Below are 13,099 nucleotides of genomic sequence, written 5' to 3' on the forward strand. Positions count from 1 at the left end.
GTGAGAAGGTTATTTGGCCCGCCCCCTTCTTTGAAGGTTGTATATTAACAACTTCCTGTGGAAAGCACGGGCACGATGAGCCTGAGCGGAACAGAAGTGGCTTCACTGCTGGATATGCGCTTGTAAAATCCAACAAAGTTGTGGTGGAGTCTGAATTGATTTTACAACAAATTACAAGACAAGGATTATGGAAAAAGTTGGAGTCTTAACAGGATGATGGAGCAGAAGCTTTGATGAGAACAGGGACTCTCTTCACGAGCGCAGAATATAAATATCAGAAACATCGGAGCTGAAAATGGGAACAGGGTGGCGGTGGTGTTTGCTTGTCTTCTGGATCCTTGCTGTTCCTTGCTGCTGCATCAGACAGTGTCTGGACGGGATTACAATCAATGTGATCCTGTTGGATGATGCAGAGTCTCCCTGGAGCCTGAAATTTGTGAAAAGTGAAATACTGAAGGCGATTGAGACAGATAAAAACTTAAATCATACAGAAGGTAAAGAAATTTGACATAAATGGATGGAACTATTTATAGCATGCTGCAAAAATTTGGTTCAATGTAAAAACTGCCAGAATGTGCTTTCAAGTGTTAAAATGTCAATCAATGCACTTAAAAACAAAATTCATAAACATCTTTATGTAGCTTGTTGCGCTGGAATACATTGTAATTGCATGTTTACCTCCGCCGATGTAATCGTTGGCATTTGTTTGTCTGCCCATCTGCCCATAAATGTTACCAGGAGAGATCCTGGATTCTGGATCTCTTTGGCATTTTTGGTAACATTGCCGTCAATGGAGCTTCAAGATTTGTTCCTCAATATCTCGGTTGATTATTGACCGATGTTTATGATATTCGACACAGTCAGAATGACATTAGGAAAAAATATTACATGTTAACATTGAAAACTCCATTTACAGATTTAAAAATCAGTTAAAAATACATATGAACTCTGATTCACTTTTCATGGTTGGTGAATAAAGATACCAAGAACCATTTAGAACCTTTTGGTGCTGATCCAGATCACCATGTGGACGGTGTTAATCTAATTAGGAGGGGAACGAGCTGCTCGGCGGAGGTCTGTGCTCGCTGAACGCTTTTCTAGTTTATGTGTGTTACTGTGTGTTTTCACAAAAATGTAAACTTCCCATTTTTAGTCGTGATGTTTTTGCCCTACAGCTCTTTCTTTTCAGTTTATCCATTGTGCTCACTGTTACTGCCCACCATAATGACATGTTACAACATCACTGAGATTACAGGGAGCAAGTAGAGCAATAAAAGGAAACAGTATTATCTAGTAGCACAATAAATAACTAGAAAAGCACTCTGAGAGCGCAGACCTCCGCCGAGCAGCTCATCTGCCCTCCTAATTGGATTTACACCGTCCACATGGTGATTCAGGGTGGTGAATAGTCAACAGAGATATTGAGGAACAAATATGAAACTCCATTGACTGCAATGTTAACAAACAGACATCAGAAAATAAGATCTGATGCATCAATTTTTTAATAATTTATTAAAACTTAACTTGATCTTTGGTTTGAAGGACAGAGATAACATTTATTAAGTTTTGACTCAATAATTTGCTGATACAGTAATTTACATTTTGGCAGAAGTCCCATCTACAAATTCATGGAAAAGACAAAAGTCTTATAATTTGATGAAACTGTGGCTCTTAATCCTCCGAACAAATCTTCACTTTGACTAGAAATACATTCGTTGATTGACTGAGCTAAAATTCAATTCAATTCAGTTTTATTTATATAGCGCCAGATCACAACATAAAGTCATCTCAAGGCACTTTACAGGATTAGCAGGGAAAGACCTGCAGGGAAACACAGAACCCAACTTGACCCACAAGAGCAACGGAGGCAAGGAAAAACTTCCCTTTAACGGGCAGAAACCTTGGACAGAACCTAGGCTCATGGTGGACGAGGCGAGGCAAAGCTAATGCTGCATGTCTAATTCATCATCCCAATAATCAATCAGCCACAAAGCAGAGCTATGGAAACAGCTCACAGGACAGTAACGTTTAACTAGCATTAATAAACGTTTGATTTTTGAGGTTACGTGTGGTGAACAGAAAGAGAACTGCAAGTCTTTTCTGTTTCTTCCTGTCTCTCTCTTCACATTAAAGGTGTGCAGCTGAATCTCACGGCGAGCTTCGGCGGGTTCAGCTCGACGCTTTATCCACACAAAGGTTGCCAGAGCAGCACATGTGTGGGAGTGACTGAACTAATATCCCTAATCGTGAGTAGCTGCAGTTTTAAAAACCATCGGAGCCTTTCAGCAACATGCGCAGACTTGACCTTGAGGAGTAAAAGCTATTTCCACTCCGGTTCACATCATCGCTGCAGTATTCCCATTTTGAGCAACACTCAAAAGTCAGATCTGAAATTATCGCCCAAATTTTGACTTTAACTCTTTGAGTGCCATTAACGTCTAAATACGCTTTTTGAAACCAAAACATTCGCCGCCAACCCTGACATTGAAATCTGCCTCTCTTCAACGGGCAATAACTCCGGAACGGAAAATGGTAGGAAGACACTATTTTTTCTGATGAAAGAAGAGACATTCATCTTTTATTTGGTAGGTTCTACATTTGCATAGTCATAGAAAATAATATTCTGTGGGGCTTGGAATATCAGGTAAAATGCACAAAAACTGGGGCACTCATCACATAGCTGAGTTGAAAATGGCTGGCACTGAATGGGTTAAATGCGGCTTGCAGATGTCTGTAGAATATTTTGTAGATTTTCTTTTTTAGAAGCTGTCACAGATTGTTGAAAGTGAGCAGATTGATCAAAGTGAGCGACGCACACACTGAAAGCCAAACTCACGCTGGCGTTCTCTTGCAGAATTCCAGCAACCTTGGATGCTCTGTTCTTGGGCCCACCTGCAATCATGCTGCCTTCCAAATGGTTGAGTAAGTTTTTCTAAAGATGCCGATCATGCTTGCACACTTTAAGTACCTGATGTGGATGAACGCTACTCTGGGGACGTAGATCTGTATCTCTGTCTCACACTTTCACCCTTTCCTCATGTTGTCTGACTCCATCAGTGCGGAGAAAGGCCTGAAGCTCAGGACACCCATCATTTCAGCGGGAAGCTTCGGCCTCTCCTGCGACTACACTCTCAACCTGCAGCGCCTCCTGCCGCCTGCGCGCAAGATTTCTGACTTTTTCATCAACTTCTTTAAATACAGCAACGCCATCAAACCCGAGTGGGAGACGGCCTATGTTTATAAAAAGAAGATCAACTCAGAGGATTGTTTCTGGTGAGTCAACAAGTTGAGGCCTTCTAAAGAGAAGCCTAGTTTTTGTCCGCCGTGTCACACCAGTGCTTTGCGTACTGCGCTGGTTGATCTTCTATTTTCTTCCAGGTAAAAATTATAAAGAATTATTATTAAAAAAAAGTATGTTAAGTATGCAAAGTACACAAAAGTATTTGCAATTTGCTAAGAGGAAGGAGAAATTGCGACAATGATGTGCACAAATGACTAAATGTTGTGATGGTTGAACTAATAGCTGAGACAAATGATCAAATAGAAATGGAACCTTTTGCTTTACTCTAAGCCACCGTACAGTGTGGGGATCGGTTCATCTTAACATACATACATAGTCATGGTGGAAGGAGCTGGCCTTAGCTAACTTGGTATTCAACAATTTTATAAAATAATACTAGTTGTCTGACTGCGAGACAAATGGAGACGTGACTTTTTATCAGATGTATTTTTTTGCAGGTATATAAATGCCCTGGATGTGGGCAGGTTTGCTGCGAATGTTCGGAGAATGTTGATCCACGGGCCAGTCGAACTGAAGAAAGTGCTGACGACGCAAATAAACAGCAACTGTAAGTATTTTCAAGGAACGACTGGAATGAGCTGCGTTACAGTAACACGCTGGATTAACCTTTGATGATGATGCATAAATGCTGGTAGACGCCTCCAGGCTTCCCTAGTGACAGCGAGATGGAAACAGAGTTGGAGCTGCATCAGCTGGAATCAATAAAATGATTCAATATAGCAATTGATCGATCGATCGATCGATCGATAGATAGATAGATAGATAGATAGATAGATAAACTTACATTTGGATAATAGTTGGTGTGTTTGCAGTGTTCATCATGTGTGGATCCCCAGCCGACCTCTTGGAGGCCAAAACCGCCACCAAGGAGGCTGACAGGAAAGATATTCTGTTCATCCTTATTGACCTTTACAAGTAAGTCCTTTAAAATATATCTATTCAACTCTAATCTCACTTATTGAACCATCACTGGAACCTATCTATCTATCTATCTATCTATCTATCTGATACGTGCTGTGTTCTCCGCTCAGGTTGTCTTTATCTCTATGTTCTTTATATACACAATATAAACAATTGATTGATTATTAGAGGATTGCATTGAATCTAGAGTGTCATGTTGCGCATACATAAATATTATTAAGCGTCCCTCTTGCCTCCTTTCCTCAGTGATGAGTATTACATCAACACAACGTCACTGCCGTACATGAAGAATGTGTTGGTGCTGACGATGCCCAACACCAGACAGTACACCATCAACACAAACATCAAAGGCAACGACATGGTGAGGATCCTATGTCCCGGTTCTTAGAAAACTGGATTCCAATACAGAGTACAATGATTTGAAATTTAATTTAGTATAAAGACCAAACTGATAAATGTCGTGCATGAGTAAAGTTGAGAATACATGTCTGTGGGAAGAAAAGCATTCCCTGATCTGCACCAAACTTTATTGAGCTCTTTCCCAGCCTGCGCCCGATCGGACTATCAGGGTTTGAGTAAATTCCTTGATAATCCTGCTGACAAACAGGATAAACAAACCAAACCAAACAACACACACAGATGAAAACAGAAAACCCCTCCACAGTTCTGATCCTTTCCGGTTGTCGTCAAAGGGAAGTGGATGTGCAGCTATAAACATTTTAATTGGGAACGGGTACATTTTTAGATCTGCTACTCTGCGTCAGCATCTACCTCATTTCTTCTTCCCTCTCTCTACAGATGAACGATTACATGGCTGCATATCATGATGCGGTGCTGCTAATAGGGCAGGTGATGAGGAGAATCGTGCAGAAAAACCAATCAGAGATTCTGCAGATGGAGTATGTCAACGCCAATAACTTCAGAAACATCTCGTTCAATGGTAAGTCATTTACAAGAGGCGGACGGGAGAAAAATATACACACATACTTATTCAGTATATATATACATACACAGTATAGTTAGTCAGTGACTGACTATGAATCAAAGACATTAATGACTGACTGACTGAATAAATGACATAATGATATTTATTGATCAAACATTTGATCATAACATAAATAAGCAAAACGAGAATAGCAGTGAAATAAAAATAATCAAAAGTACAGTATTGCAGTACAGTACTGCAGTATAGTACTACAGTACATTAGTTTATCGTGGCCAGAGGATCACATCTTCTGACGTTTTTCTCTTCTAACGTCGCTATCAGGAAGTGCCGGAGACTACAAGCTGGACGGACACGGAGACAGAGACGTGAAGCTGTCCTTGATTTACACCACCAACAAAAACCAGGTGCTTTGATTTCCTGTTAACCCTTTAGTTACTGCGTGTTTTAGTAGGTATTGAATCTCTTTCTTCTATGGAGTGTTTCACATTGAAATGTGTCATTTTCTCTTCTCCTCTGACCCTCAGTACCAAATTCTATTCATATTTGACACTGAAAGCAACACGACCGAGATGAATGATACAAATCCATCATTCGTCTGGGGGAAAAGGCTTCCTACTTGCAGACCAGATCAAGGTACAACTACCAGACACACACACGCACGGACACACACACACACATGCACACACACGTGCTATCTGTTATCAGTCAGCTGTCATGTGATCTATTGGTCTCCATTTGCTGTTTTATACAGTTTTTTGTTTTATTGTTTCTATGGTGAAGTGTTAAGTTGTAATACTTCGTGGCGCCTCTTCAAAGGTCAAACTGAGGTCAAGGAGAAGCTCCTCCCTCTCCACCTGATTAGTCATGTTATAAATATATGTCAGTAATCTCTCTCTCTCCCTCTGTTTGTCCCTCTTTCTGTTTCTGTCTGATCAAAGATTACCCCCAGATTATTGGCAGTGGTGCTGTCACATGATCCCACAAACGAGTCAGGGTCTCCAGTGAATCCTTCGTGTTATTGTTTGTGCTCTTACCCTCAGGCTCTACATCGCGGGCCGTCATCATCATTGTTCTGGCAGTCACGGTGGTTGTTGTTGCGACTATGGCCTTCATCTTCTACAGGTGAGCCAATAACCAAATTCACCGAGACCATAAAGCCTCTCAACAAGAACTTCAACACGCACTGGTAGTGGGAGTTGGGCGGCCATGTCTGAATGTTTAGAGGAGGCTGGCACGTTTGATTATGTGGTTACAATGCATGAACATTGCTTCTAGATATCATGAATTCAGTTTTGTGGGTCTTTTCAGAGAGATATTTCAGGACAGTCTGAAGCCAAACAGTTTCTTTGTCTTGATTTTAGAGAAAAGAATCATGTTTTATTGAGGAGAAAATAAAAGCCCAGCGATGGAACTCTTGTTTAGATCTGCAGGCCTTGTTAATGAAGCGCTATTCTTGTCCTGCGCAGACAGAACAGGAGAGACCGTGAATTCAGGAAGCGCTGGTCTCACATCCCTTCTGATTTCATCTCGCTGTTGGAGAACAACAAGCATAACATTGTCTGTCTGAAGGTAAATGAAACCTTTCTCCCATCTGCTCCAACTTTTTTCTACCTCCCTTACAGTATCTCTAACATTTAATTTAGATTAGGAAAGCACTCAGAGAGCGCAGACCTCCGCCAAGCAGCTCATTCTCCTTCTAATTAGATTTACACCATCCACATGGTGATCTGGAACATCACCAAAAGGTTCTAAATTGTTCTTGGTATCTTCATACACCAACCATGAAAAGTAAAATTGGAGTTGATGAGTTGATGTTTTCAATGTTAAAATGTAATAATGTCATTCTGGATCCGATCTGGATGAAATTTGGCGGTGAGATAAAGGTCTCCGCCCTACACGATTGGTCAATAATCAACCGTGATATTGAGAAATCAATTTTGAGTCTCCGTTGACTGCAGTGTTAACGAAAATGTCGAAGTGATCCAAAATCCAGGATCTCTCCTGGATCATCACCAAAATGTAATCATCTGTTCCTGGTAATGTTCCTAAAATGTCCTGAAAATTGTATCCAGATCCGTCCAGAGCATGTTGAGTTATCAGACAGACAGACAGACGTCGGCGATGACGCAACCTCCGCCTCTCCTCGGCGGAGGTAACACGAGGCTGTATTTTACCATAATCATGGACATGAATCATTAAAACAAAAATAAAACAGTTCAAATTCTTCATCAGATTGAAGATGAAAGGAAAAGCACGGACTTTGTGATCCGCCGTGCGCTCTACGATAAGAAGGTAAGCGAGCAGCTCGAGGGGATTCTCTGTGCTCAGACAGTCGTGAGCGTGTGAGACCAACGTTGCGATGCTTTCAGATTGTGATTCTGAAGGAGCTGAAACACTCAGACGGGAACTTCGACAAGACCCAGAAGATTGAACTTAATGCGGTGAGATGCAGCCGCACAAACTGAGCGGGCCCGACGTCGGCTGCTTTACGGGTCCGATGACCTCCTTCCTCCGTCTCTCTGTCTCCGCAGCTCCAGCAAATCGACTACTGCAACCTCACCAAGTTTTACGGCACAGTGAAGTTTGATGAGGCCGTGTTTGGTGTGTTTGAGTACGGACAAAGGGGATCGCTCAGGGTACGCTCGCCATTCACACGTTCAGGTCAAAGTGGGAATGGAAGTTCAATTCTTTTCTAAATGTCACACACACACACACACACACACATCTTTCATCCCTTTCTTCTTCCAGTATGTGTTGAATGACAAGATCTCTTACCCAGAGGAGACCTTCATGGATTGGGAGTTCAAGATCTCCGTCATGTACGACATGGCCAAGGTGAGGCACTCTGAAAGGCTCTATCAGCTCATGGAATGTATCTCATGTCTTGCTCACCACATCTTCAGGCCATAATAAACATATTTAATACATATAACTACGCATCAAATTACAAACTGGCTTAATTACACTTTTTCTACACTGTAGACTTTAATCAGCTTCAAATTCAAACAGTAGATGAGATCATTTTACACCGACTCACGGTGACTCCTGTGCACAGGGCATGTCTTACCTCCATGCCAGTGACATCCAGGTTCACGGTCGCCTCAAGTCCACCAACTGTGTGGTGGACAATCGGATGGTGGTGAAGGTCACAGACTTTGGCTGCAACAGCTTCCTCAGCCCCGGCAGAGGTGAAACCGCAGTCCTCCCTCGCAGGGTTCATCTTCTTTCCTTCACTTCATCCATCCTCTCTTCGCTCCCTTCCTTCTCTCAGACTTGTGGACCGCTCCGGAGCATCTGAGGAGACAGGGCACCTCTCAGAAAGGAGACGTCTACAGTTTTGCCGTCATCGCTCAAGAGATCGTGTTGAGGAAGTGCACCTTCTACAGCTCGTCCTGCTCCAACAGAGACGGTGCAAAACTCTGGCAATCAATATGAATCAATTAAACCTAAATCACACTCTGGACTTTTGAAAATAAAATAAAAATTATTCTTCTTCTAATTATAACATGTAAGCTCTTGTTCTGCGTCTCCCTTGAGCCGGTCCCAAGCAGCAGGAACCTTCGCCAAAATGAAGCATGCAATCGACTAGATTAAGGTTGAGTTGCTGCGGCATCCTCTGACGGGACAAGACAAAAGAGGAAGAAGAGACGCTTTTTCTGCTCCTACTCAGCCTGTCATGAGTATATTTTCAGAAAGCTGATGACTGTTTGAAAGAACTACTGCACTTTCATCTTGTCCCCTGAGGGGTTGCCACAGCAACCCAACCTTCTGCACGTCACCCTGTCCTTTGCATCGTCCTCCCCAACACCAGCCACTTTCATGTCCTCCCTCACTACGTCCATGTATCTTCTCCTGGGTCGTCCTCTAGCCCTGTCCCCTGGCAGTTCCATCCTCAGCTTCCTTCTACCGATATAGTCCCTGTCTCTCCTTTGATGTCCAAACCATCAAAGTCTGGTCTATCTGACCTTGTCTCCAAAACGTCTAACCTTCACTGTCCCTCTTATTGTCTCATTTCTAATCCTATCCAACCTGGTCACTCCCAAGGAGAACCTCAGCATCTTTATCTCCACCACTTCTAGCTCCGCCTCCTGTCTTTTCTGAATTATCCAATAAAACACCTGTTTGATGAAGACCCAATGTTTTGCATTGAAAAACAACCTCACTAATACAATAATGATATCATAACCTTGCTAAACAGAAAAGCTGTCCAAGGTCATCAGGTCCTACTTCAGACCAGATCTCGACTTTGACTCGTCAGATAAAGAATCCGAGGTGAGTTTTTGGGGTCATTTCATCTGCCATTGTGTGTGTGTTGTCAGAAATGTCTTTAAATGTTTGCATCATCTGTGTCTAAGGTGTACATGTTGATAAAGAACTGCTGGAATGAGGATCCAGAAAAAAGACCTGACTTCAAGAAGGTGGAAAACTCTCTGGGGAAAATCATCAGGTAATCAGTGCTGCCATCTTCAGCCTGTCTGATTGCTCTCGGGTTATTAGTTCGTTTGAATGAGGATACCTTTTTTCCCCCCCCCTTTCAGTAAAATTCATAACAAGGACAATGAGAGCTACATGGATAACATGATCAGACGGCTGCAGATGTATTCCAGAAACCTGGAGCACCTAGTGGAGGAGAGGACAGCGCTTTACAAGGCTGAGAGGGACAGAGCAAACCGCCTGAACTTCATGCTGCTGCCTCGGTGTGTGAGGCCTCCAGTAGTGCATGACCCCTACCCTGACAGAGGTCAGGTGGTGAATGAATAATATAGGAATAATGCATTGACAACATAGGTTTGATTACGTCTCAGTGCATTATAAATAGAGATATTGTGATAAAACAAGTTGAATTTTGGCAACGTTTTACGGACGCTATTCCTGCTGCAACCCTCTGCATTTATCCGGGCTTGGGGCCGACTCAAGGGAGACACTGGCTGTGCTACGCTAGCTCCTGCTAGGCATGCTACTATGAGGATGCATTAAAAAAAACAAAATTTATTTTATATATAAAACAAATCCCTTTTATGAAAAGTAGCCAGAATTCACATAATAATTATTAGTAAAAGAAGTGATGCAAAATTCACTGTTCTGAATCCTGCTGGCAGACAAGCCAACACAATCACTTGAGAAATGCAATCACATCCTCTCGCTGTGTGTTTGTGAAGCCCGGTGGTGCAAAGCCTGCAGGAGACCGGCGAGGTGGCGCCGGAGCTGTACGAGGAGGTCACGGTCTATTTCAGCGACATCGTCGGCTTCACCACTCTGTGCCAGTACAGCACGCCGATGGAAGTCGTGGACATGCTCAACGACATCTACAATGGCTTCGACAGCATCGTCGGCGACCACGACGTCTACAAGGTGCTGCCCCCCAGCTCGATGGAAAAGATCGTAGACAGGTAGCACCGAAAATCTATCTATCCACAGGTGGAGACGATTGGTGATGCCTACATGGTGGCCTCTGGGCTGCCGCAACGAAACGGGACCAGGCATGCGGTGGATATCTGCCGCATGGCGCTGGACATCCTGGCCTTCATGGGAACCTTCCAGCTCCGACACCTGCCTGGAATCCCTGTATGGATCAGAATCGGCGTGCACTCAGGTAGGTGCCAGATTATTGTGCTATTGTGGGTTGCTTGGCAGTTGATTTTGAGGTTTTTGTGTTGCGTGTCCAGGTTCCTGTGCTGCAGGTGTTGTGGGGATAAAGATGCCCAGATATTGCTTATTTGGGGACACAGTCAACACCGCATCTCGCATGGAGTCTACAGGACACCGTGAGCACAGCGATAACACCCAGAGGCATTTCATCAGCCAGCTGTTTTACATTGACTAATGTCATTCAGTTGTGTTGGAATAGAAATGTGCTGCTCATATCGAGGCCAACAATCAGCTTCACTAAATCGCCTCGTCTTTTAACATCCTCACAGCCCTGAGGATCCATGTCAGTCAGCCAACGATAAATATCCTGCAGAGGACAGACTGTAAGTTCGAGTACGAGATGAGAGGAGAAACATACCTGAAGGTAAAGGCCGGCCGCCTCTTTCACGTTCATGGAGCACCAGATTTACCAGCTACACATGGATGCAAAAATGAGAATGTCAATGTGTGTGTTTTCCAAAGGGCAAAGGCACAGAGACAACCTACTGGTTGATAGGTGAGACGGGTGAAGACTATGACCTCCCAACTCCGCCCACTACGTGAGCAAACCCTCCACCCGCTGGCGGCCATCTTACGTGCTTTAGCGAGTTGCCGTCGTGAGGCTGATGATGGGGTTTAGATTCACTGTGTTCGAGGATCCGTGTAAATGCTGCATCACGTATGTGAGGTCTCAAGTTTTTCTTTGGATCCGTATCAGGTGGCTGGATTTGGATATTGACCACTCATGTCTGAAGCTAAAGCCGTTCAGCATTTAGCTTTGCACAGAATTGGTAGCCTCAAACACGGGATGCGTGAAGTGAAATGTGATTCTGGCTCCTCCAGGGAAAACGTCCAGCGGCTGCAGCAGGACCTCGCTCACATGGTGCTCGAATGTCTGGAGCGGCGGACTCGAGGATCGGTCCGGAGGAAGGAGCCACTCCTGAGTCAGACGAAGGAGGAGGTCCAGGATGACGAATCAGGCGTGGAGTCTGACAGCGACCAGCCGGAGTACCTGCACATGGCCGTGGTGGATAACACCCTGAGTACCTTCCTGTAGTGCAGGCTTATCACTTTCACATGTTGACCAATGACATAGAATAAGAAACTCAATGTAAAGGCCGTGCAGGAAGGACTCCGGGAGGATGAATCAGTCTGTTTGGAGGCTGAGATTTAATAAGACATGCAAGGATGGGAAAAATACTTCTTCAGTTTTTTGTTTTTGTTTCTTTAGATTTAAGACATGCAGCTGCCAGAATTTCTCAATCCTCCGTTTTGTTAACTTTGCTTTGTTTGGAATCTGTGTTCAGAAGCAGGAAGTAAAGCAGACACCTGCTTCTGTTTTTACCGCTAAAATGATTCTGAGCACGATAGGAAATAAAAAAAAAAAGTCATTAAAATAAAGAAATTAATCACAGTTGCTTTTTTGTTTTTTACAGTTAATCATTTGCATGTTTGAAGAAATAGAAAATCAGATATGGAGATGTAACTTCATTTCCCCAAAACATGCGAGTCTGAATATTTAAAGATAATTCGGTCCATCAAGCCGTTTTCACCTGCCGCCTCTGGTGTTTCATCAGGATTAGTCAAAAACTACAGGAAGTATTTCATTGAAATTTGGAAGGCTGGCCCATTGAAATAATCCATTTTGGATACATAAATAAACAGAGCAACAAAATTTGGCTTTAATTCTTATTTCTCATGCGCACAACTTTCATTTTTTCTTTCTGTGCATGTTTATTTGTCCAGTGGTTCCCACTTCATTTCTATTCTTTACATTCTAGACCACATGTGTCAAACTCAAGGCCCGGGGGCCAAATGTGGCCCTCCATTTTTTGTGGCCCACGAGAGCTGTGTGCAAACATTTGTTTTTGTAAAATCTGTCACATGTTCTTCACAGCCCACATTTGTTGGTTGTACTGCAGTTCTGCCCCTCTCAACTGTGACAAAAGAGTTTTGAACAAACTTAATGTCATAACTTGTGTTGGATGATATTTTTCTTTCTTTATTATTTAATATTATTTACTTAAATAAGTTTGATTATTGATTGATGGAGTAGTGTGGTTTTCTTAACCTGATCAATTGAAAGGATTTAAGTTATAATAACAGAAATAATCTATCCAAATATTTTTACAACTATACAATTGAATATGCAATGTTTGTAACTTAAGTAGTGAACTGATCAAAGCGCCACATGTTTTTTCCAGCATGTGGCGCTCAGGATCAGCACTGGACAGCTCCATAGGTAGTCAGCTATATATGGAGCTGTCCAATGCTTGCTCTGAAAATGACGTCTTTTCCGCAGC

General features: G+C 43.0%; 1 protein-coding gene across 1 annotated transcript; it reads left to right on the forward strand.

The window, feature by feature from the left end:
- Positions 1 to 295: 295 nt before the first annotated feature.
- On the forward strand, positions 296 to 11,853 carry gucy2cb (guanylate cyclase 2Cb). The gene is made up of 27 exons (XM_068754308.1): positions 296 to 494; positions 2,134 to 2,246; positions 2,855 to 2,922; positions 3,058 to 3,273; positions 3,739 to 3,848; positions 4,114 to 4,216; positions 4,469 to 4,583; positions 5,021 to 5,162; positions 5,490 to 5,572; positions 5,693 to 5,801; positions 6,209 to 6,290; positions 6,635 to 6,737; positions 7,401 to 7,460; positions 7,538 to 7,609; positions 7,700 to 7,804; positions 7,917 to 8,003; positions 8,224 to 8,356; positions 8,440 to 8,577; positions 9,367 to 9,440; positions 9,524 to 9,615; positions 9,707 to 9,865; positions 10,328 to 10,520; positions 10,587 to 10,761; positions 10,835 to 10,933; positions 11,087 to 11,181; positions 11,280 to 11,356; positions 11,640 to 11,853. The coding sequence occupies exons 1-27, from the start codon at positions 296 to 298 to the stop codon at positions 11,851 to 11,853; spliced, it is 3,216 nt and encodes a 1,071-aa protein (XP_068610409.1).
- The last annotated feature ends 1,246 nt before the right edge of the window (positions 11,854 to 13,099 follow it).

Source organism: Brachionichthys hirsutus, chromosome 21 (genome assembly GCF_040956055.1).
Source record: "Brachionichthys hirsutus isolate HB-005 chromosome 21, CSIRO-AGI_Bhir_v1, whole genome shotgun sequence".
Lineage (NCBI taxonomy): Eukaryota > Metazoa > Chordata > Actinopteri > Lophiiformes > Brachionichthyidae > Brachionichthys > Brachionichthys hirsutus.

What these genes read in the sequence shown, in the direction of transcription:
- gucy2cb (XM_068754308.1), top strand. Translation starts at nt 296, where the DNA reads ATGGGAACAGGGTGGCGGTGGTGTTTGCTTGTCTTCTGGATCCTTGCT. An exon ending in TCATGTACGACATGGCCAAG is followed by an intron (nt 8,004 to 8,223) that starts GTGAGGCACTCT and finishes TCCTGTGCACAG; the next exon opens with GGCATGTCTTACCTCCATGC. An exon ending in CATGGAGTCTACAGGACACC is followed by an intron (nt 10,934 to 11,086) that starts GTGAGCACAGCG and finishes ACATCCTCACAG; the next exon opens with CCCTGAGGATCCATGTCAGT.